Here is a 22740-nt window from a genome sequence, read left to right as displayed (position 1 = left end):
GAACCCTAGTACAGAACTCTACATCAAAGAGTGCCCATCTGCATCTCTGGTTATGGACTCCTTCGTTCTGCAGGCTTCCATCTGCTTCTGAAGAACAGAAGGTAACCTAGAGTCTGGACTCTGGCCACTGATGAGGCTATTTGGTGTTAGTAGGCTCAGGCAGTTAGCCTCTCTGTGTCTGTAGCAGCCACCAAATATTTGCCTACTGGGTCTCTGCACCTATCCTTTTTAAGCCTAAAAGCTACTACCCCACCCCCCCAGATAATTAGTGATAAATCAGCTAATGAGCAGGACTTTTCTGCAATGGCCCTGACTTCAGATACAGTGACTCTGACCAGTGGCTTGGGGTGGGGGTGTGGGAAGGGGAAGGGTGGTCACAGTGTGTCCTGCCAGTCTGCCTGAGGATTTCTTAGGCTTAGACAGTGGGTTCCTTCAGCATTGCTGCTCCTAGTTACAACAGAGCCACTGACAAAGACCATCCAGTATATCTGCTAGGTACATTAGCAGCAAGGGAAGGATCTTCTTAAAGCAGAAAAATGAATGAACTTTCATGTATTTGATTCTCAATGTAATTTTCAAAATGAAAGAAACCCTTTTTTTTAAAAAAAATGATCAAATATAGTCCTTTGTAGCTTTTAAGGCATGTTTTTTTTTTAAAGAGTCATAAATCATATGAACTGCAATAAAAAAGTGTCAGCTCACTGGCTGTCTAGCAGAAGAGAGGAATGATGGAAATCACAGAAATTCTGAGGAAATAAGGGAGGAGGGTGAAAAAGATTATGATGAAATATACATTATGGTTAGTATTTTTTTCTAATTGTCTGAGATTTGAGGGGGTTGGTGGCCTCTCCTTGACTCCTTAGGTGTTTGTTTCTAGTGATTCAATTGTGCCGTATTGCTATAGTTGTGAATCTGACACACTTCTTCCTGGAGAGCACTCAGTCTCTGACTGATTGTTTGTAACTGTTTTCAGACTGTCCCGTGTGGTAATCTGTAGTAGCAGTTCAGTGTGATGGATGCAAATAGGCTTGCTAGTGTCACAGCACAGCAGTCAGCCCAAGAAATTCAAGGAGCATATGGTTTTCAAATACTATAGTTAAAAGAAAGACTTGTCTTTAAAAAAAATAATATAGCACCTCATTCCCAACATAGATAATTAACTGACAATTTCTTAAGTAACATGAAAGAGATAGAAAGAAATTGTGCCTCACTGAGTATAGTTTCTGAAAGCTGTAGCCAGCAGCACTGAGGTGGCTAGGATGTTTCAGGGATTTGCCATTTTGGAGGAGCCCATCTGCTTGTCCTAATATTAACTATGACAATATAGCTCTTTTTTATTGACCTTATTTTGGTCATCCCCTAATTGTGGCTCAGAAGTTATAAATCAAACATATATGTATCTGGTACAGTTGTAAATATATGCATGTACAGACAGACAGACAATATAAATAAACTGCCTATAAAATATTATATTTCCAGAGCAGGATTTTGGTGTCCTCTATAGAGAAATCTTTCCCCCCCCACAACATTTGTAAAAATAGAATTACTCCAGGACTTTGTTATGTGAAGACTCAAGCAGAGCAAAGTGTTATGATGAACATGAAAAACAGATTTCATAACTGAAACATTGAAAGTACTTTTACTATAGCAGTATGAATCATGTCACTATGATATCCTTATCAAAGTTAAGCAATGCAAAGGCAGGCAGCAAATGTCATGTTTGTATTGTACTGTATATCTTTGTCTTACATATAAATACATTTTGATTACCCACAATTCCTTTTATATGATGTTTCACTGAGCGCACTATTCTGTTTTTTTCACGTGGATGTCAAAAAATTGCGATAATGAGAAATTCACAAACCCCAAACCACAGTATGTCCAGCTGCATGTTCTGAAAACTGTCTGAAGCAGTGAGGGAGAGATCTTAATGAAACTCTGATTGGATTTTAAGGTTAAAAAAAAAAGCCAAGTATACAATTGCACACTCAAAATAGATACCTAATTTGTGTTCACAATAACCTTCAAAATGGAGATGACTTTTGAATAACTCATTTTACTTTTGGCTTATCCCTAACAAACAATTTTTGTTTGTCAGTGAGACTGGATTTGGAATGAATGAAAGTTTTAAATTAGCATTAGACAACATAGATTCTTTCACTTGGGCAAGATATTTCTGCTATAGTTTAAGCAGTTCAATCAAAGCACTAGTTGGAGTGGCAGAAATAGATTTCTTGCGAAATTCTTCTGTGGCAAAGTAGTAACAGATGGCATCCAGGCAGCAGTTAACGTTAGCTAAACACATTGCCACCTGTATGAAGAGACTAATGCTTTGTTTCACAGTGCAGTTCACAATGATGTGCTGTCTTACCAGGAACTGCAGAAAGATTCCAAGATGGAACGGTGTAAAGGAGACAACAAATACCATGAGGTTGGCTAAAATGATCCATATAGAGGCAGCTTGCTCAGCCCACTTCTGCCCCTGGTTTTTACGCCTCCAAAGAGTCTGGATGATCTGAACAGAGCAATAAACCATCAGAGTCAAAGGGATGAGGAATCCAAAGATTTCAACAGAAAGGATGATGGAAATATCCCATGCCTGTTCTGACATATTGTGGAAGCATTTAACTTTGTCATTGTTGTGGAAGTCATAGATAGGGATGCTGCTAAGCCAAACTATAACCCAAATGCAACAGCATACCATGATTGCCTGTTTGGGGGATCGGAAAGCTCTGGCTTTGAGTGGATGCCTTATAGCAATATATCTGTCCAAGCTAATACAGACAATGATGAAAATACTCCCATACATATTGACGAAATAGAGAGCCTCTATAAATTTGCATAAGAGCCTCTGCTGCTCTTTTCTGGAATAGTACATCTTGAAAGGAAGTGAGAAAAGAAGAAGCAGATCCGCAAGAGCAAGGTTTATCATGTAGATTGATGACTCTGTCTGTTTCTTCCAAGAGTAGAACACCCAGAGGGCTATCAAATTCAGAATCAAACCAATAATGAAGGTAGGTATGGAGATCACGAGCTGGAGAGACTTCATTATAGTATCAATACGGTCAAAGGAGCACTCCTTGCTGAAGCTGTTGTCATCCATTTGTCCTCTAAAACACACACACAGCAGGTTAAAACTACTAGATTCTCAGATTCCAAATAAATAATATAAAATATTGAATACAATTTTCTAAAGCATCTAAGTCCCATTTTCAAAAGTGCCTAAGTAACTTAGGCCTCTAAATCCCATTGACTTTGAATGAGAATTGACCATGCTTTTCAAAAGTCGCTATTAATTTTAACTTCATTCTGTTTTAATTTTGCTTGGCCAGCATGAGATACCATAAAGGGGCCTGATTTTTCAGAACGTGGGCACTGAGCACTTTCTGAAAATTATGCCCTTTTAAAGTGTCTTAACTTGGGCATCAAAACCACTAAATCACTAGTTGCTCTTGAAAATCTTGGCCAAGTCTCATTCAAGATCGGTGGGACATAAACCCCTAAATCACTTGAGAGCTTATGAAAATCTTACTCAATATTAATTTTTTTGAAGCCTCTGAAGTGCTGTAGATAATGATTTGCACAGCAGTGATGGAAGAGTAAGCAAGTATTTTTTTAATGAGAAAAAAAAAACTCGGGATCCTTAATGATCAAGTTGAACAATTAGAATTGATGTTGAATGTCTCATTTGAGGGAGCTAGGGCTCTGGAGCAGCCACAGGGTGAGGACACCAGGGCTTTCAGGCTTCCAGGCTAGCTGGGTTCTCTCTGCCTCTCCAGATCCTGGAGGTGGTGAGGAGGTAAAGTGTGGGAGCTCTATCTGCTGCTTTGGCTCCTGGAGCTGGGGAGTGGGGTAAGGCGGAATTGGTGTGGGAGAAAGTTCTATAACAGCAGCTCTGTGTGCCCCCTGTAGTAGGGCAATTGCCCTGCTCCTGAACAAGTCTAGGCTGATTGGTGGAGCAGCCACAGCTGGGCCCACGGCCCAAGCAGGCCACAGCTGGCCCTATAAAAGGGTTGTGAGGCAGCTACTCAGAGAGTCTCTCTCTCTACCTGTGGAGAGAGAAGGGCCTGACTGCCTGAGAATTGAGCAGGGTACCTAGAGTGTATCACGGCTGGGGGAAGGTCAGAGGAGTTGGGGAGCTCCAGCCTGGAAAAGCCCCAGGCTGCAGGCCTTGCTAAAGGCCAGGAAGGGTACGGGGGTTGCAGAGATACAGCCCAGGGCAGGCAAAGGCAGCAGGTCCAAACCCACCTTGTCAATAATGAGTGGTTTATAGACTGCAGTCTGCCCCAGGGAGCGAGGGCTAGATGATGACTGGCAGTAGCCACTGAGACAAGGTGGGGATAGAGGGTTGGGGGTTCCCCTGAGAGGGGAGACCCAGAGCATGGTGGGATAGTGCTGGGGCAGCACCCCAAGATAAAAGGCACTAGGGTCTGGGAGGGACGTAGGGGCCAGTGGCAGGTGAAACACTGGCCTGCAGAGTGCACTTCAGAGGCTGGAAAGCTAATTCCCAGACGACCAGCAGGAGGCACCACACCTTGCTATTCCCCCATTTTCCCACTCAATGTTCTGATTGTCCGTAAAAGATATAGGGTTCTGGTTATTGGAGCCTAGAACATTCAATAAAATTTTGGAATTGACCAGGTGCAGTGTTCAAAAGCTATTGCATTACACACAGAGAGAGAGAGCAAGAGACAGAGAAATGCCATTGAATTGATTGTATGTCCTCACATGCTTGGCCAGTTAAACTATACAGTAGTTACATGATTTTTGTCCTTTTAGACTAAAATGTAAAATATTTTGATCATAATATGACATATTTATATTACCTTTTGATCTCTATCAGAACTAATTGTCAGGCTTAAAACTAGGCTCTGCAGTCAGAGTTCCTGTGAAAGCCTTTAAAATTTTAACGGAAATTAAAAGATGAGGTACTTTACCTTAATTTCAGCAGAGAGATTTGAAGGGGCTGGTTCAGACAAAGTTAATCTAGAGACTAGATCTCTTGTAGATGCTTGACAAAGAAGCATCTACTAATTTGCAATGGACTACCACATCCGTCCCACTCTTCCTCCAAAGACCAGTGATGAATCAATAAGAAACACCTGCACGAGGAAAGAACCTCAAGCAGCTATCTCCTTATAAGAGAGATGACTCTGAGAAGCTTGCAAAAAGCCTGTTCTGAAAGGACAACAGGAAGTAGAACCCCAGCAGGTCACCACCAAAGAACTGATGCTTTGTGCTAGACTCCTTTTGCTCACCCCAGGCTCTGAGGTAAGAGCTGTGACTTTTGGGGACTTTGAGTTTATTTTATCTGAAGAAACTCAGACTCCAATAACGATGGTGATTGAATGAGCAAGTATGTGGAGTCTGTGTAAAGGGCCTGGAAAAGGGAGAACAAAGAGCAGGGCAATGCAGAAGCACCTTGGCCATGAGGAGATGTGTGCAGGACAGTCAGCTTTGTTTACAAGCTGTTTTCTCATACGGATTTTCATACACACATGAGAATGAAAAAGGTGGTTGGATTTATGGAACTGACCCCTCAGCTGTTTCTAGCAAGCCCTGGCCCCAGCTGCGGTGGGGAGCTGTTTTTGGCTTCTTGATCCTGGGCCCAGTTCTGTACTGGCCCTGGCATAGTTTTGAGCAGTGGCTCTCGAGCTTCTTTTTTACTGGTAACCCCTTTCACATAGCAAGCCTCTGAGTGCGACCCCCCCTTATAAATTAAAAACACTTTTTTATATATGTAACATCATTATAAATGCTGGAGGCAAAGCGGGGTTTGGAGTGGAGGCTGACAGCTCACGACCCCCCACATAATCACCTCACGATGCCCTGAGAGGTCCCAACCCCCAGTTTGAGAACCCCTGGTTTCGAGCAACCTAGGAGCTATGTCAGCTGGTAACAGACAGTGGCAAAGATCATGGATGACAACAAAATCCACACTGTGGTGGTGTGGGGAGGGTTGAAAGGGGTGGTAGGGAGTGGTCTTGATCTAAGAGTAACCCCACTTTTGGGTTACCCACATTTCTGTGTGGCTTTGCATGCTGGAAACTTGTCCTCTGTATTCACCTGCTTAAAAATGTGAATTCTTGCAGGCATTCAGCTGTTAAACTGTTTAAAGGACGTGTAAATTTTAGCCAGTGCAAGTGCCTGCTTCTGCAGTGTGTGGGGGCAAAGAGGTGCATGCAAACAAGCATAGGCTGCATGTTGACAGTAGCTGTAAATAGAGTAACATTTCCCTTTTTTTACTTCCTTATTTTGAGCAAATTTTGGTGACAGAAGCTAGTAATTTAACAGGTGATGTACTCCAATGAAGGCATTAAGAATGACATGAAATGATGCTATAGAAGATTTCTATAGGAAACACTTAATTTTGAATGGATTGGTAGTTCATTAAGAAAAAAACTCCCTCAGTTTCATTATCATTCCAGGTCTTTCTGACTTTTAAAAAGGTAATAGACTGTATCATTATTTAACAATAATAGGGGCTTAAAGGCATCTAAGGCCACGGTTGTACACCTAAGTCAGTGACCAGATTTTCTGAAGTATTGAGCACACATTCCCACTGACTTCATCATTCATTACCTGTGTTTCTCATAATGTGGTCTATGCTAAGAAATTAGGTCTGTATAACTACGTTGCTGAGGGGTGTGAAAAATCCACACCCCTGACTGATGCATTTAAAGAGACACAATGCTTAGTGTAGACAGTACTAGGTGGATGGGAGAATTCTCATATTGACCTACCTACTGCCTTTCTGGGAGATAGCGTACCTACATCAGTGGGAGAGCTGCAGTGGTTTAGATATAAACTAGCCCTAAGCAGTGACTTGTGTGCCGCCTTAGGTTGTACGCTTCTTGGACTGATAATGCCTGCAAACAAACAAGACACTGGGCTTTTCCACAGTTTTCAATGAATATATAATCCCTTCCCCCAAAATCCTAGAATGCTCTGTTCTCAGGATCTGCTTTGTTTCTTTGCTATGGAGGTCAACACAATGAAAATCACTTTAGAAAGACTATTATTTTTTATTACAAATGTAGAACAACCTGCATTTTTTTTTAAAAAACAAACTGAGAACAGGCACTTTTAAATCCAAGATGGCAGTGGGAGCATGCAAGCTGCTCTTATCTCTTTAGGAGTAGGTCTAAAAAATATTACCTAGCACAGAAAGACTATTGAACTTTCAATTCCTCCTTTCCTGGAGTTTTGACTGGAAGCCACTGCTTGGTATGGATTTATGTTCAAGGGATTTCAAATGTTCATGACTACAAAATTCTACAAAGAATGTGGCTATATCTTTGATAGTTTGACTATTCTCAAGCTACAAAATTAAAAAATTTATTGCAGGAGAGACCTTGATCATGGCCCAGTAGTTAGATTAAGATGGATGTAGTGAGTTGTCCTGTCTTTCATAGTATAATTCAAGAACATTTGAGTGAAACTTGACTGTTGTACTATTCTAAATTGTGTCAGCTCACGTGTTTCTCATCATGAATTTCTTGGAAGAAACATATGCGGTTTTGAGAGACTTACTTCTGCATTTCAAAGTTTTCTATCTAGTGACTAGAAAATGTTGTGAAATATTTTTCTTTTGCAAGAAATTCTACTTTTCCTGAAGAATGTAGTTGAGAGTAATACTACAGAACTTTGAAAAAGAGTTGGAGGAATCCAGGTTTCTAAGTGAAATGGCTTCCTTGATAGCTGTTTCAGTTATTCGAATGTGAAACTTCACAGGAAGAAGCAGAACGGATCTGAACTGATTAGTCATGTTGATGGGTTTTGTAACAAAACAATCAGCCCTTGAGTGGAAAAAAATGGTTTGATGGTCTTCTCCTCTTCCAACAAACTGGCTAAGGGACTTGAAGGTTTCAAAGTATTTTTGACTTGTTTTCTAAGGCTTGTTGGAAGATTTCAGGAACTGATTTTAATAATTCTGAGCTCATGAAAGAGGATCTTGGAATTGTTTTTAACTAAATGTTCAAACACTGTATCAACTACAGCTGCGTGATTACCAAGGGGATCCATTTCTCATCACAATAAATGAAATCAGGACAACTTCTTTAATCTACTATCCAATTTTGGAAGAAAATTCTTGAAAGAATTTATCTTGAGGATGAGTTTTTAAGGACCTATGTTCAAAACAATGAAGTACATCAAATTAGAGTAGGGTGATTTTTTTCATCAGATAGTAAATTAAGAGAAATGCATTTGCCAAATGTTCAGGCCAAAACCAAAGCGTTTTGACTTTGTTTTTCTAAAAAAAAAAGTTAGTTTTGATCATTTCAAAACTAAATGTTCTAGAATATAAGAATGGCTGTACCAGCTCAGGCCAATTGTCCATCTAACCCAATATCCTGTCTTCCAACAATGGACAATGCCAGATGACTCAGAAGGAATGAACAGAACAGGGAAATTACCAAGTGATCCATCCCCTGTCATCTGGCAATCAGACCCTTAGAGACACTTTTTAAAGAATTGGAAAATGTTTCATTTTAAAATTGTTGTCAGGGAGTAGAAAAACATATATAAATTCTATGAGGTGTGGTTTATTTTTTACCTGAAACTAATGTTGTTTTTTTTCCATCACTGAAACAAACACCAAATTCAGTTTTGGGTTGAAATGCGCCAACATGTGGGGTTGCTTTTTCTTTTGGGTCTAGCCCCAAACCCCAAAAATCTGTTATTCACTCAGCTTTACATCCACCCTAAGTATCATCTTTCATTGTTAAATTACCCAGTTACATTACCTTGCCCCAACAGAGCTCAACATTGACATTGCTGTAAATGTTATTGATATTATTGCTAAATCAGTAATAAACTCACATGCAACATGAGCTTATCACTTATTTTCAGTGATTGTGTGTGCATAATTTCTGGCCTGCATGTAGACTGTTCACTTACAATCTGACTCATCATTGTTTAAATTAGGACAACTCTGGTCTAGAGTATACAGAATGAGGGCAGCTAGCAAATGATCATTTTCATACATGCAGATAGAGTATTGGCCTAGAAATTACGGAAGTGTCTCGTTGCTTGAGGTCCACATTTTTCATATCATACCTGGAGCTATAAATTAATATGCTTAAAATAGGCACATAATTGAGACACTTGTTCCTGGGGGCCAGTACCTTGGATTAGAGGAAGCCAATTCCTAGGCATCAACAGCGGCAAAATTCAGCAGAATTTTTATTATCTTTGACAAGGACATGATCGAACCCCCCTCCCAAAACTTTACCACAGTAAGAGAATTTGTTGATATTATTTGTCTTGCCTAAAGTATGATCTAGAGCAGTGGTATCCAACCTTTTTATGCCTAAACTCACTTTTTGAATTTAAGGGTAACCCACGATCTACCTCGCCCCTTCCTCAAAGCCCTGCCCCACTTACTCCATCCCCCACTGTCTCCATCACTCTCTCTCCCCTACCCTCACTCACATTCACTGGGCTGGGGTTGGAGTTTAGGAGGGGGTGCAGGCTCTGGGCTGGGACTGAGGGGTTTGCAGTGTGGGAGGGGGCTCTGGGCTAAGCCTGGGGCAAGGAGTTGGGGTGCAGGGGGGTCAGGGGTTCAAACTCTGTGAGGGAGTTTGGGTGCAGGAGGGGGCTCTGGGCTGGGGCAGGGGGTTGGGGTGCAGGAGGCAGTACGGGGTGCTGGCTCTGGGAGGGGGATCAGGGCTGGGGCTTGGGGTACAGGAGTGGGTTCGGGGTGCTGGCTCTGGGAGGCCATAGCTAGAGGTTAGGATGTGGCCTCCTTCTGGGCAGCACTTACCTCTGGTGGCTCCTGGTTGGCGGCACAGCGTGGCTGCCACTAAGGCAGGCTCTCTGCCTACCCTGGCCCCACACTGCTCCCAAAAGGGACCAATGCTCCCCTGGCCTCTGGAGGTGGGTGGCACATGGCTCCACGTGCTGCCCCTCTCTGCAAGCACCACCCCTGCAGCTCCCATTGGCCACAGCTTCTCATTCCCAGCCAATGGGAGCTGTGGGAGTGGTGCTTGAAGGCAGGAGTAGTGCACAGAGGGAGACCCCTGCCGCTGTGGGGCCGTGCTGGTCACTTCCAGGAGTGGCATGGGGACAGAGCAGGCAGGGAGACTATGTTAGCAGCAGCCCCATTGTGCTGCTGGAGATCGCGATCGACTGGTTAGTGACCACTGCTCTACCTCCTGCCACCCCAACTAAGGGGTAGCAGCCTTCCCACTCTAAGCCCAGTGGCCTGCATCTGTTGGCTATCTACCAGAGCCAGGATGCCTGACTCTTTGCTGCTCTGCCCTGACTGCAGTCCAGAGTCCCTTAACTGTTTGGTGCCCTGCCCTGCCTGATGGCCTGGGCATAGACTCATTACTGTTTGGCCCAGCTTGAGCAGCCACTGCTTTGAAAACAGCTAATTCTCCTCCTGATTAAGCTCTATGACAAGAGTGTGACCATGAGGAGGCGTAGCCTCTCTCTCATCAATTGACCAGGAGGGATGGCCAACATGCTTACAACTAAGGCTAGGTCTACACTGTGGGGGGGCTGACCTAAGATATGCAGCTTCAGCTACGTGAATAGCATAGCTGAAGTTGGCATATCTTAGGTTGATTTACCTGGCCATGAGGACGGCGGCAAGTCGACTGCTGCAGCTCCGCCATCAACTCCGCTTCCGCCTCTCATCACGGTGGAGTTCTGGAGTCGATGGCAGAGCGATCAGGGATCGATTTTATCACGTCTACACTAGACGCACTAAATCGATCCCTGATAGATCGATCACTACCCGCCAATCTGGTAGGTAGTGTAGAGGTACCCTTATTCTAACAGGGGTGTATTGTAATGGACTCTAAAGAATGTTAGACTTGGGCTCAGCCCATCTCCTTGAAGAAGCACATTCTGTAATCACGAAAAAAGAATGAGGCGCACTTGTGGCACCTTAGAGACTAACAAATTTATTTGGGCATAAGCTTTCATGGGATAAAACCCACTTCACCAGATGCATGCAGTGAAAAATACAGTAGGAAGATATATATATATATACACACACATACAAAAAGAACATGAAAAAATGGGTGTTGCCATACCAGCTCTAATGAGACTAATCAATTAAGGTGGGCTTATTATCAACAGGAGAAAAAAACTTGTAGTGATAATCAGGATGGCCCATTTCCAACAGTTGACAAGAAGAAGTGAATAACATTAGGGGAAAAATTAGCATGGGGAAATAGTTTTTACTTTGTTTAATGACCCATCCACTCCCAGTCTTTATTCAAGCCTAATTTAATAGTATCCGGTTTGCAAATTAATTCCAGTTCTGCAGTTTTTCCTTGGAGTCTGTTTTTGAAGGTTTTTTTGTTGAAAAATTGCGACTTTTAGGTCTATAATTGAGTGACCAGGGAGGCTGAAGATCTCCAACTGGTTTTGAATGTTATAATTCTTGATGTTTGATTTGCATCCATTTATTCTTTTTTGTAGAGACTGTCTGGTTTGGCCAATGTACATGGCAAAGGGGCATTGCTGGCACATTGGTAGATATGCAGGTGAATGAGCCACCAAGAATTCTCTACCCCAACCCAAACATTTGCATGTTTTAGCCAGCTCTATTGTGACTTACTGCTAGACCTTTTGAGGGAGTGCTCTCAATGTAATGGAGCAGAGATGCATATGCAAAGTTACCAACCATGTTTGATACCTTTGATATGGTGCATGGGTGGCTGGTGACCTTGCTGTTGGGAGAACCCCAGTGTGCCAGGAGGCGGGGTGGCAGCACCCCCAGCACCAGTTTCCCTGAGTTCCTGTGGGAGGCAGGCTAGCCAGCCCCAGCCAGCCAAGGCAGAGTATTTGGAACCACAGGAGAGGGCCTGGCCTGGGGGCAGAGCATGGCAGGGCCATGTTAGGCTGTTTGGGGAGGCACAGCCTACCTCTGCATACAATACCCGCTGCCCATGACATGGTGCTAGCCTCAAGGGGACAGAGCCACAGTCTTCCCCATGCTACTCCAGCTGGCAGAGCTAGCCTTATGTTAGAACAACGTATGCTACAGACGGCATGTCTACACTTCAGCGGGGAGGATTAATTCCCAGCTTGGGTAGACATACATAAGCTAGCATGCAAAAAATATCAGTGTGACTGCAGTAGCCTGGGTAGTGGCTTGAACTAGCCAGCAGACTATATACCTAGGAAGGGGTTGTAATCTGGTGGCTAGCCTGAGGCACTGCTCATGTTGCCATGGCTACAGTACTATGTTTTAGCATGCTAGCTCAGGTACTGCATGTATGTCTCCCTGAGCTGTGACTTCTGCCTCCCAGCTGCAGAGTAGGCATATCCATACTATCTCAAGGTGTAGACATGGCCATGCTGCTCCAGGAGGCATTATGTTTGCTTCTATGGCATATTGCCTGTTGGAATTCCCACTGCGCCGCCGCACCATTCTCTGCTGTAAAGGCACATTTTATTTGTAACTTCATATGGCAGCAGGAGCAGATGAATTTCTAAACTGCGAAGAACCTGTCTTCCTTCAATTCTCAAGATATGAAAAAACCTCAGAAGTAGAGCTGGGCAAAAGTTTTCAGTTGAATAGTAAATTTGCTGTAGTTTCAGGTAGGAGTAGGGAACGGAACTATCTGCAAATTCAGCTAAAATGTAGCAAATAATTTTGGCTGAATTAAAAAGAGGATTTCTTCTCTTCCTCTCCCCCCAAAAAAGTCATTTTGATTCTTAAACATTTCAGTTGAAGTTTTTTTTTTTTATGAGAAACAAGAAAAAAATGAGTTGCAGTGTGAAGCTGAATGATTCCCCCCTGCCTCCTGATTTTTCAGTTTGGCCATTAAACCAAAAAATGACAGTTATACACAAGACAATTACAGAAAATAAATATGAAGTGTAAACATAGTTCACTCCAAACTATCACTGGGTCTTAAAAGAAAATTGTCCTGAAACCCTAATAAAGTTGACATTACACTACAGTTTGAAAATAATAGTATATTTTAACTGAGCATTAGCAGCACACATTGAGAAGTTGCATGATCCTGTGGTGGCTGGAAATCAAGAATAGACTTAGGCAAATAACTCATACTTTTTTCATTTAACTGGCAATTCTAAAAAGTTAATAGTTTGCACTGAAAAAATGTTATGATTACAAGCATTTTGTTTGACTAATTTTGAATATTTAAAAATTATAGGACATTTTGAAACACTCCTTTTCAACCAAAACTTTGAAACATTTCGTTGTGAAAATGTCAAAACAAAATATGTAGGGTTTTTTGTTTGTTGTTCTGGGTTGTTTTTTTTTTAACACAAAGGTGTTTTGGTTTAAAAACTTCACTAGCAGCAGTCATGAGTCCCTGAGTTCTATTCCAGATGTTGGTACTGTGTTGCTGCATAGCCATGAGCAAGCTATGTAGGTTTGCATTTTCAAATTTGGGTACTAAAACCTTGATCTGAATTTCAGGGGTATGGAGCACCTGCTGCAACTGCTCAGAACTCCCACTGCTCAACACTTTTTGGACTCCAAAGAAAGGAAGAGCTAATCCAAATTAGTAATTAGGTGACAAGATGCAAGAGATTTTGAAGAAATAAAGTAGTCTGGATATTTGAAGGTAATAGTGCGGCAGCGAACTTTATGTTTATCTAATCATAGAATCATAGGACTGGATGGGACCATGAGAGATCATCTAGTCCAGTCCCCTGCACTCATGGCAGAACTAAATACTATCTATTATCTAATGCCCAAATCAGTCTAAGTTTACATATACAAAGGAAGCACATTTTTCATTGGTCAAAAAGAAAAAAAGCCATCAAATTAGTAGGCTTTGAGACAGGATCTCCTTGCACTGGTTTATTTTGCATCAATATAGTTACATCAATCTCCGTTTTCTTTAACGTTTACATGTTCTCAATCTTTGTTATCTGAACATTTCCTTTCCCAATAGTACACCATCCTAAGAAAATTTCACTCAGACTGTGTGAGAGAGAGAGAGAGACAGCTGTGTAGCAGAGATCTGCATGGTAAGAAAAGTTTTACCACTTGTATCACATTTGTTGGTTTGAGCAGATTATAGATTTGAAAGTAATCAGAACAGAAACACAATGTTGTTCTCATTTGGTGCTGCTGCAGTTGTCTCAGAGGCTCTGATGCACTGAATTCTTACTTTTTACTCACTACAAGGCACTGAATAGCATGGAGACACATACAGTGAACTATGATCTAATAGAAACAATAGAGTAAAAGCTAATGATAAAATAAAAGGAATTTGGTTTACAGAAATGCCTAGTGGAATCTGTCTATTGGGTTCAAAGCCAAATCAATGTTAGCTAATATAAGGATTGGAAGAGACAGAGCAGTGCCACCTTGTGGAAATTATGTTTGGAAATGGACTAGTCTACCCAAAGGGAGGCATGAGAGGCTTTTCCATTGTCACTTATTCTCTATTTACTTTCAAATTAATAAATAAAGTGAGTGAGTTCCTATTCTTAACTTGATTTTCCTGCTTCCTTCCACTCTTATCCACCATTTTCATTTTTACCAATGAGTCAGACTCAGAACAAGCTCTCTATATACTGATGCTTCAGCTGCTCACCCACATCTTCTAAAACAGGGATCTCAAACTCAATTTACTTTAGGGCCAATGCCAGTCCTCAAATCCTCCAAGCGGGCCAATAATGTCACTGAAGATGGTGTTCACACCACTTCCTAGCCTGTTTCCCACCCTTTTCCCTCGCTCCCTTGACCTCATGCCACCCCAGCTGACTCTGCCCGGCGACTAGCAACGCTACCTCCATGGCTGACTCTGCCCAGGGCTGTCCTTAGCATATGCAGCATATGCAGCTGTGTAGGGCACAATAAAATTTCACGGTGCCCTAGCCAGCTACGTGCGGCACATGTGGCAGCACCAGCCCCGGCGACCAGCCCTATCCCTCGGCCGGCCTCCCAGCAGACTGCATCCACTGCAAGCGGAAGGGCCGTCCCTGGGGAGGGGTCTCGGACAACTCCCTCCACCTGACGTCTTACCCTTCCCCTTGCTCTGCCCCCACCTGCCCCTATTCCATCTCTTCCCCCAGCAACCCCACACTCACCAGCAGCAACGGGAAGTGGAGCAACTTGGCCCCAGCCCACTCTCCTCTGCCAGCTGCGGCGCTCCACTTCCCGCCGCCGGTGAGGGTGGGGAAAGGATCGCCCCCTGAACTCACCGGCAGTGTGAAGTGGAGCCATGTGGCCCCAGCCCACTCTGCTTCCCATGCCCCGGCCCCGGCCATGTCGCTTGGGTTGGGGAAAGAACCGCCCCGGCTCTCGACAGCGGCGGGAAGTGGAGCGCCATGGCTGGGAGCTGGTGGAGAAGAGTGGGCAGGGGTCAGGTTGCTCTGCTTCCTGCCGCTGCCAGTGAGTGGGGGGGATCCCTTTCCCCAACCATCTCCACTGAGTGACACATCTGGGGCCAAAGCGAGGGAAGCGGACCAGGCTGCTTCCAGCCCCCTGCTAATCCTTGGGGCCACTCTGGACCTGTGGAGCCCCCAAAAGTGGCCCACCATAGCTCCTGCCTCCCAGACCCTGGTGTGGGGAGACCTGGGGCTCCCCACAGTCCCCCCACGGGGTGGGGGGGTGCCTAGGGCACCCAAATGGCTAGGGATGGCCCTGACTCTGCCTGGCAACTAATGATACTACCTCTATGGCTGACTCTGCCCAGCAACTAGTGATGATACCTCTGTCCCTCTCCCTCAGCCAATGGGAGTTGTGGTTGCATGGGTCTCTTCTCTGGCAACAGCAGGGATAGGGAACTGCTTGCAGGGAGCCGAGCTGCCCAAAGTGAATGACACTTTGCGGAGTGTAACCCCTTGAATGGTCCCTGGACCCAGGAGCAGCAGGATGGAGCAATGTTGTGAGGAAGGGCATGTGAATCCCTCTCGCTCGACCCCTCCTGGCAGCTGGCAGCCATGAAGTCCTAATGAAAACTTTTTAAGAAGTTTCTACAGGCTGCAGTGGGGAGGTTCTTGGGCTGCAGATGGCCTGCAGGCCAGGACTTTGAGACCTCTGTTCTAAAAGGAGCATAAATGAAATTGCACTAAAAACCCTCTAGCTCAAAATGACTCCTCCTCAGAGCCAGGAAAATAATTGATTTTTGGGCTTGACTTTCACTTCAGGCTGACCCAAAAGAACAGAGTGGTGTTGTTGTTTTATTTTGTTTTTTTGGTCAGAAATGAAAAACTGAAAATTTGTTTCAGGCTGAACAAAACGTTTTGTTTGATCTGAAATAAAACCTTTTGTTTTTGATGTTTTTTAAAGTAAATGTGTGAACAGTATTGAGTGACCAATAGAGGGGGAAAAAACTTCACGCTGCTCTACCTCGACTCTTGTATGGAACTAGTGTGATGCTACAGTAAATTACATAATGGGAAGTTCAATGCACTGGGTAGACCTGCACAGCTGTGGACAGGTTGCAGTGTGTACTGTCAGATACATTGCTCATTAGAGATTGGGGTAGGGATCAAACTCCTGTCCTTGTAGGATTTATAATTCTATTAGGGTTGAGATTGTGCCTGGCCCCTGCATTGGTGAGGCTCCTTGCATCCTCTCCCATGCCTTGCACATCCATGTTCTGTGTTAACCAAAGTGACCAATGCCTATTCATATACTTATCCGTGTGTTCATGCATTACTGGACAGAGTTCCATATATACCTAGCCAGGGCTGGCTCTAACTTTTTTGCTGCCCCAAGTGCCAAAAAAAAAAAAAACAAGAAACCCAAAAAACTCCAAGTACAGCCCCGCCGAACCAAGATTGGCACATGCTTGGTCCAGCTGGTGCCTGGAGCCAGCCCTGTATCTAGCCATGCATTTACCTTTGTTTACACCCACAAATAGGAAAAGATGGAACTTTTACTATCTGGGCCTGGGCACGATACATGGGACAGAGCAGCCACAGTACATAGCGCACACACACGCTAAGGTACATTTAGTACTCTCTCACTTCTCTTTAATGACAATAGGATGGTGATGACCTCCAGCTCTGACTGCTTCTTATGCTCCACATCAACATATTCCATAGTGTTTCCAACAAAGATGCAGGGTTCATAGGGAGCTGGAAGTAGGATTCATAAGAAAAGATGGATCGATGTACTGTGATTGAAGAAGGATGTTCTGATCATAAGCCACCTCTTCCCGATAGGTTTGTCTAGTTATGGGAAGAAGGGCTCCTCCCATGTATGTGAAACGAAGAGTACGAATTGTCTGTCAGCTCAGGGCATTATTGTTCATAATTCTGAACTTCCAAATCTTTGAATATCTTAGCTTTTAACTTAGCCAGCAATGGCTCAGCTCTAGTTCTCCCTAGCATTGTGTTGGCGGCAGTGCAGAGTTGCAATTCTTGGCTGGAAGCACCAGGGGGCACCGTGCTTTGGGAAGGCCCAGGTTTCCCAGTTTCAGCATGAATGAACCCCTTTTCTCTTCCGTTCAGGGGGTACAGGGTGAAGTCCACTCTGTTTCTCACCAAGTGTGGAGGTAGACAGTGGGACTAGGGGGTTAACTTCTTCCCCACCTCCAGGGGCTGGTTTGCATCCCAGAGGAAACGGTGAGGAGCAGAGCTGCGGCTGGCCTCTGCTCATGGCAGACAGAATCCTTTCACCCTGAGATACTCTTCTCCGTGTTCATGACTAAAGCCACGATTTAGTCATGAGTATTTTAGTAAAAGTCATGGACAGGTCCTGGGCAATAATCAAAACATCACAGGCTAGTGACTTGTCCATGACTTTTACTAAAAATACCCCAACCCTAAATTTTAGGTGCTAGGGCAGGGGCACTTCTAGGGACATTGCTAAGCCTTATTCATGACCATATTTCTATGTCTTTCTCAAGATATTTGGTGCTTGTTAAGGATGAGTAAACTGGTTCTGACAAAATAAGGGCTACCCAAACCTGAACCAGGGAAGGAAGAGGAGAATAGGGTTGTGTGTGTGTGCAATGGTGATTCCTTTTAGGGCTATAGCTCCCTCTTTTTCTGCAATATGCCCTCTACTATCAACCTTACCCCTCTATTTATGAGATGCAATTGCTGAGTGTAGCGAGGCCGTGAGTGATCCCACAGCCCCACCAAGGGACGGACCTCCCCTAACACCAACGTGGGTGGAGTCACTGGGTCCTGCGCCCACCCCTTAGGGGTCACGGCGCAGACCCGGAAGTATAAAAGCTCACTGACAGAGCTCAGTTGGGAACCAGCTGCCGGAGAGGCCAGACGTCTGCGACTGAGCTCCTTCTAGGGAGACAGCAGAAGGCCGCGGCCGGCCTGAGGTCACACCGGGCCGGCCGAGCCTACCCCTCGCTCATTACCCTGGGGAGGACTGGCCAAGCCTACTCCTTTCACGTTACCCATTATAAAGAGGAGATAAGCCCTATTTTGCTTGACAGCTAGTGGAATTCTCCCTTGGCTTGTGTGGAGGCAGCCTGCATTGTCAGATCCTAATGCCAGTTTAATAGCCTGATTCCACATGATGCATAAAAGTGATTTAGCTGAGGTTATGTCTACACTACCACAGTAAGTCAACCTAAACTAGGCAGCTCCAGCTATGTGAATAACATAGCTGGAGTCAACATAGGTCGAGTTACCATGTGGGATCGACAGGAGAAAATCTCACATCGATTTACCTTATCCTTTTCATTGGGAGCAGAGAACAGGGGTCGACTGGAGAGCGATCTGCAGTCTGTTTGGTGGGTCTTTACTAGACCCACTAAATAGATTGCCAGTGGATCAAGTGTAGACCTGCCCTGAGTCATTATACTCTCTCCCTTTTTCTGGCTGCCTCCCAGGAACAGGTGCAGTCATATGTGCAAAACCAAGTGGGACAGGTTCAAAAATAAAGCCAAAACTCATCTGAGAAAAAATCCTGCCAAAGTGGAATATTTCTTACAACTGAAAACCTGTTTGACATCTTTCTACTGCAAACAATGTTTAGATTTACTATAAAAAACTCTGAAAAGGCCATCTTCCTTCAGCACTTCAGTTCTGTTTATAACTAGGCTAATAGCCAACTTTGTGCCACTAGATGGAACCAGAAGCCAGGCTGCTGGAAGGTGCACACATTACAGAAAGAAAACCTAAACCAGGAAAAGACAAATGCTTAGAATAAAGGGAAAAGCATTTGCCAACCAAGTCTGAGGCTGGGAATTTTCAAAAGGTCCTGAGTGAGAAATTAGGATACTTAACTCCACTAGGCCCCTGAAAAATTCAGTTTGAGAGTAGATGATTCACTATATTTGGTAAGAATACCACTTTGGGTCTGAAAATAACCAGTTTTTAAAGACTGACCCCATATTTATCAGTGGCAATCCTCTTACATTCCTCAAATATAAACAATATTATTTAAATTGAAATACATACTTTCTATTTGGCTCTCTTAACCACATGGGTTTCAATAACCCTTCTGCCTTGAAAAATCTAGTGCACCAAGAACCAATTATTGGGCTCTATAATGCATTTATTTGAACTTCAAGTGTAAATGATTACATGAGAATTCTATTTCTTAGGCAATCTGCTACTGTAATAGCTCTCTTCTTAGTACTGTATGCCTTTGAGGACAGTTCTATGTAAATGAGCCCAAAATCATTTAATAGGACCTCTGATTTTACATGTCCTTCTTGAGACCCACAAATGGAAGCACACACAATCTAGTAACATTTGATCACTTGCTCCAAGTACCTGGCAGCCTCATCTTGGTCAAAGAATTGACTAAGGATGCAATTTCCAGAAGCTTCTAACTATTGCAGGAGACTAGGTCTCATTAGGCCCAGATTTTCAAAAGTATTTAGGAGCCTAATTCCAATGGGAGTTGATGCATAAATACCTTTTGAGGATCTGAAATGCAGGGGCCTACGTTTCAGCAAAAGTCCATATGACTTGGACTCCTGTAGCACTCTACTTTCCTGTGGAATGTAGTGCCCAAATGGGGCATTGCACCTGTTTAACTGCAGCAGTTTAGCTAAAGAAGTCTTTTGAAACTGATTTAATTTTGCATGTAGAATCTTAGAACCATAGGGTTAGGCTAACCCCTTGCCAAGAGGCAGGATTTGTTGTGTCTAACCCATCCAACAGAGATGGCTATTCAGACTCCTTTTGGAAATCTCCAGCGAAGGAGCTTCAACAATCTTCCATTGTCCTACTTACAGTTAGGAGTTTTTCTTGAGATTTAATCTAAATCTATTCTGTAGTTTGAACCCATTGCCCCTTGTTCTGCCTTCTGTGGCAAGAGAGAACAGCTTTTAGCCATCTTTTCCCCTCAAGTATTTGAAGACTATTATCATGTTGTTTGCCCCCCCACCTGCACCCCCGCACATCTCTTCTTTTTACTACACATACCCAGTTCCTTCAGTGTAGACCAGGCCCAACACTTCTGATAAAGAAGGAAAAAAATAAACTAAAAACCATAGTTCTCAGTTTCAACATTCTGTCCTTCCCAGCTCTCTCAGCCAGTCTGTTCTCTTTTCCTCTGCAGGGATTTATGTGGGAGGTGGTAGCTAGGACAACAGAAGAATTCTTTGGGCAACCTAGCACTGTCTATGCAGAGACTTAGGCTGGTTCAACAAATGCACTCGGGATGTGGATTTTTCACACTCTTGACCACAGGTGCTGGAACTGGCGGAAGGCGGGGCCATGCCTCCCACTTTTTTTAACAAAAGAGATATATGCAGTGTGGGAAAAACATGATCGAACTGTTAAAGGACAAGATGCATTATGAGATATCAGATAGGATGCATTCCTAGATATCCATTGCAATCCTAGACAATTGCATCATCAAAATTACATTAAGCTTCTGTTTTTTGCTTAGACACTGTATTGCTTCTCTCTGCTACAGCCACTTGATGGTGTTTGTTAGGTTTTCTAAAAATATATTTTCAATTTTGATTTTTATAAAACAGTGGAAAAAATCATTGTATATGGTACCTCTTGCATGGGGACACATTTATCTCCCTTCAAAGTTATTCGTTCTTATTTATTTTTACTGATGTCTTTTTTCAAGGAGATTTACTATATATATATATATATATATATATATATATATATATATATATATATAAAATATAAAATAAACAAGGATGATTAGATTGTAATGTTACAAAATTGTGAGTAAAAGTTTAATAATAGTGCAGCATTAATAGTGGAGCATACACTGTAAAATAAATGCAAATGAAGTGCAAAGTGCAAAAATGCTATCTCTATGTTTAGAATGAAAGTCTTATTTTTTTTTGTTCATACTATAATTATACCGTAATATTATAATGTGACTACATTTTATATTCTGATTATTTATGTTACAGTTGTTTATAGGATATTTAAGTAGTATTTTCATTTCCCTGCCACTTTGGCCTTAGCTCTCCCACTTCTACAAAGGTTCCTGCATTCTTGCTCCTGACCATGTAGTTAAATGGTCATAATTTCATAGCATAGACCAGACCAGGATTTAGGAATCAAAGCTGAGGGCTAGAACCTGAATCAGAGCTGGGTTATCTGGACTGAGGAAAGGCAGGAGTAGGACTGGGAACAAGCAGGCACAAGAGCTATCACAACCTTGGACAAATAGTTTGATGGTTACTCAAAGTATCCTAAGAGCCAGTCTACTGACTCTTCTCACCAGTCAGCTGGGGTAGCCAAACAGGCAGCCTTCTACAGGCCAGCTGTGTTCATTAGCTTGCCTGCAGGTTGGTTCTTCTGCAGGCCTTCATTCCTGATAGGAGGAGACTTGCATCACCTTGAAGCTGAGAGATGGAGATTCTGGGGAAACACCAGGTTTTGGCTAAATAAGAAGAAAAGGAATAAAGGGAAGGGAGAGCAACCCTTAATTATTGCTACCATTATTATTATGATTGATTCCCAGTTCCTATAAAAACAACTCAGGTGAAATGCTTTTGTATTTTGGGTCACCTTGAGGTCACTTTCCTCATGCGAGAGCTCTCATTAGCCTCGTTTATGTCAGGAGAACTTCCTTAAAATTGCCCTCTATTGCTCTCATGCTAGCAATGCTAGGAGATCTTGTAGAGCTGAGTAAGACTCCTCCTGCAAAGAAGGTGACTGTGATGCGTTCAGTCACAGACACCCCCTTGGGACTGTCACCTGTTATGCTGAATTTACCTCTGCGCCCATTTTCCCTGTCAGCCTGGGACCCCAGAACCCTGCCTTGTTGAGCCAGACACGCTGTCCTGCTGCAACACAGATCCAGGGTCTGAACCACGCTCAGAACTGAACTGAAAACAGCTCAGAAGGTCACCTGTCTCCAGCACCCAGCCACCCAGTTCCCAATGGCGTTCAAACCCCACATTAATCCGTTTTACTCTGTATAAAGCTTATACCGGCTAAACTCATAAATTGTCCACTCTCTATAACACTGATAGAGAGAGATGCACAGCAGTTTGCTCCCCCAGGTATTAATCACTTACTCTGGGTTTATAATAAACAAAAGTGATTTTATTAGGTATAAAAAGTAGGATGTAAGTAGTTCCAAGTAATAAGAGAGAGAACAAAGTAAGTCACCAAGCAAAATCAAACAAAACACGCAAGTCTAAGCCTAATACATTAAGAAACTGAATACAGGTAAATCTCACCCTTAGAGATGGTCCAATAAGCTTCTTTCACAGACTAGACACCTTCCTAGTTTGGGCCCAATCCTTTCCCCTGTACAATCCTTGTTAGTTCCAGCAAGCATCTTAGGTGAAAAGCTGGGGCTTTCTCATGACTGGGACTCCATTTATAGCATAGGCCAGGGATCAGAGTTTTCAGACTAAGCTGCCCAGATTTAGCTTT

General features: G+C 43.3%; 1 protein-coding gene across 1 annotated transcript; it reads right to left on the bottom strand.

The window, feature by feature from the left end:
* Positions 1-2179: 2179 nt before the first annotated feature.
* LOC127056362 (G-protein coupled receptor 55-like) lies at positions 2180-3103 on the bottom strand. The gene has a single exon (XM_050964132.1). It carries the CDS (start codon positions 3101-3103, stop codon positions 2180-2182), a length of 924 nt encoding a protein of 307 aa, XP_050820089.1.
* Positions 3104-22740: the final 19637 nt, after the last annotated feature.

This window comes from Gopherus flavomarginatus, chromosome 8 (assembly GCF_025201925.1).
Source record: "Gopherus flavomarginatus isolate rGopFla2 chromosome 8, rGopFla2.mat.asm, whole genome shotgun sequence".
NCBI classification, from domain to species: Eukaryota; Metazoa; Chordata; order Testudines; family Testudinidae; genus Gopherus; species Gopherus flavomarginatus.
This window is presented reverse-complemented; position numbering and strand designations above follow the sequence as displayed.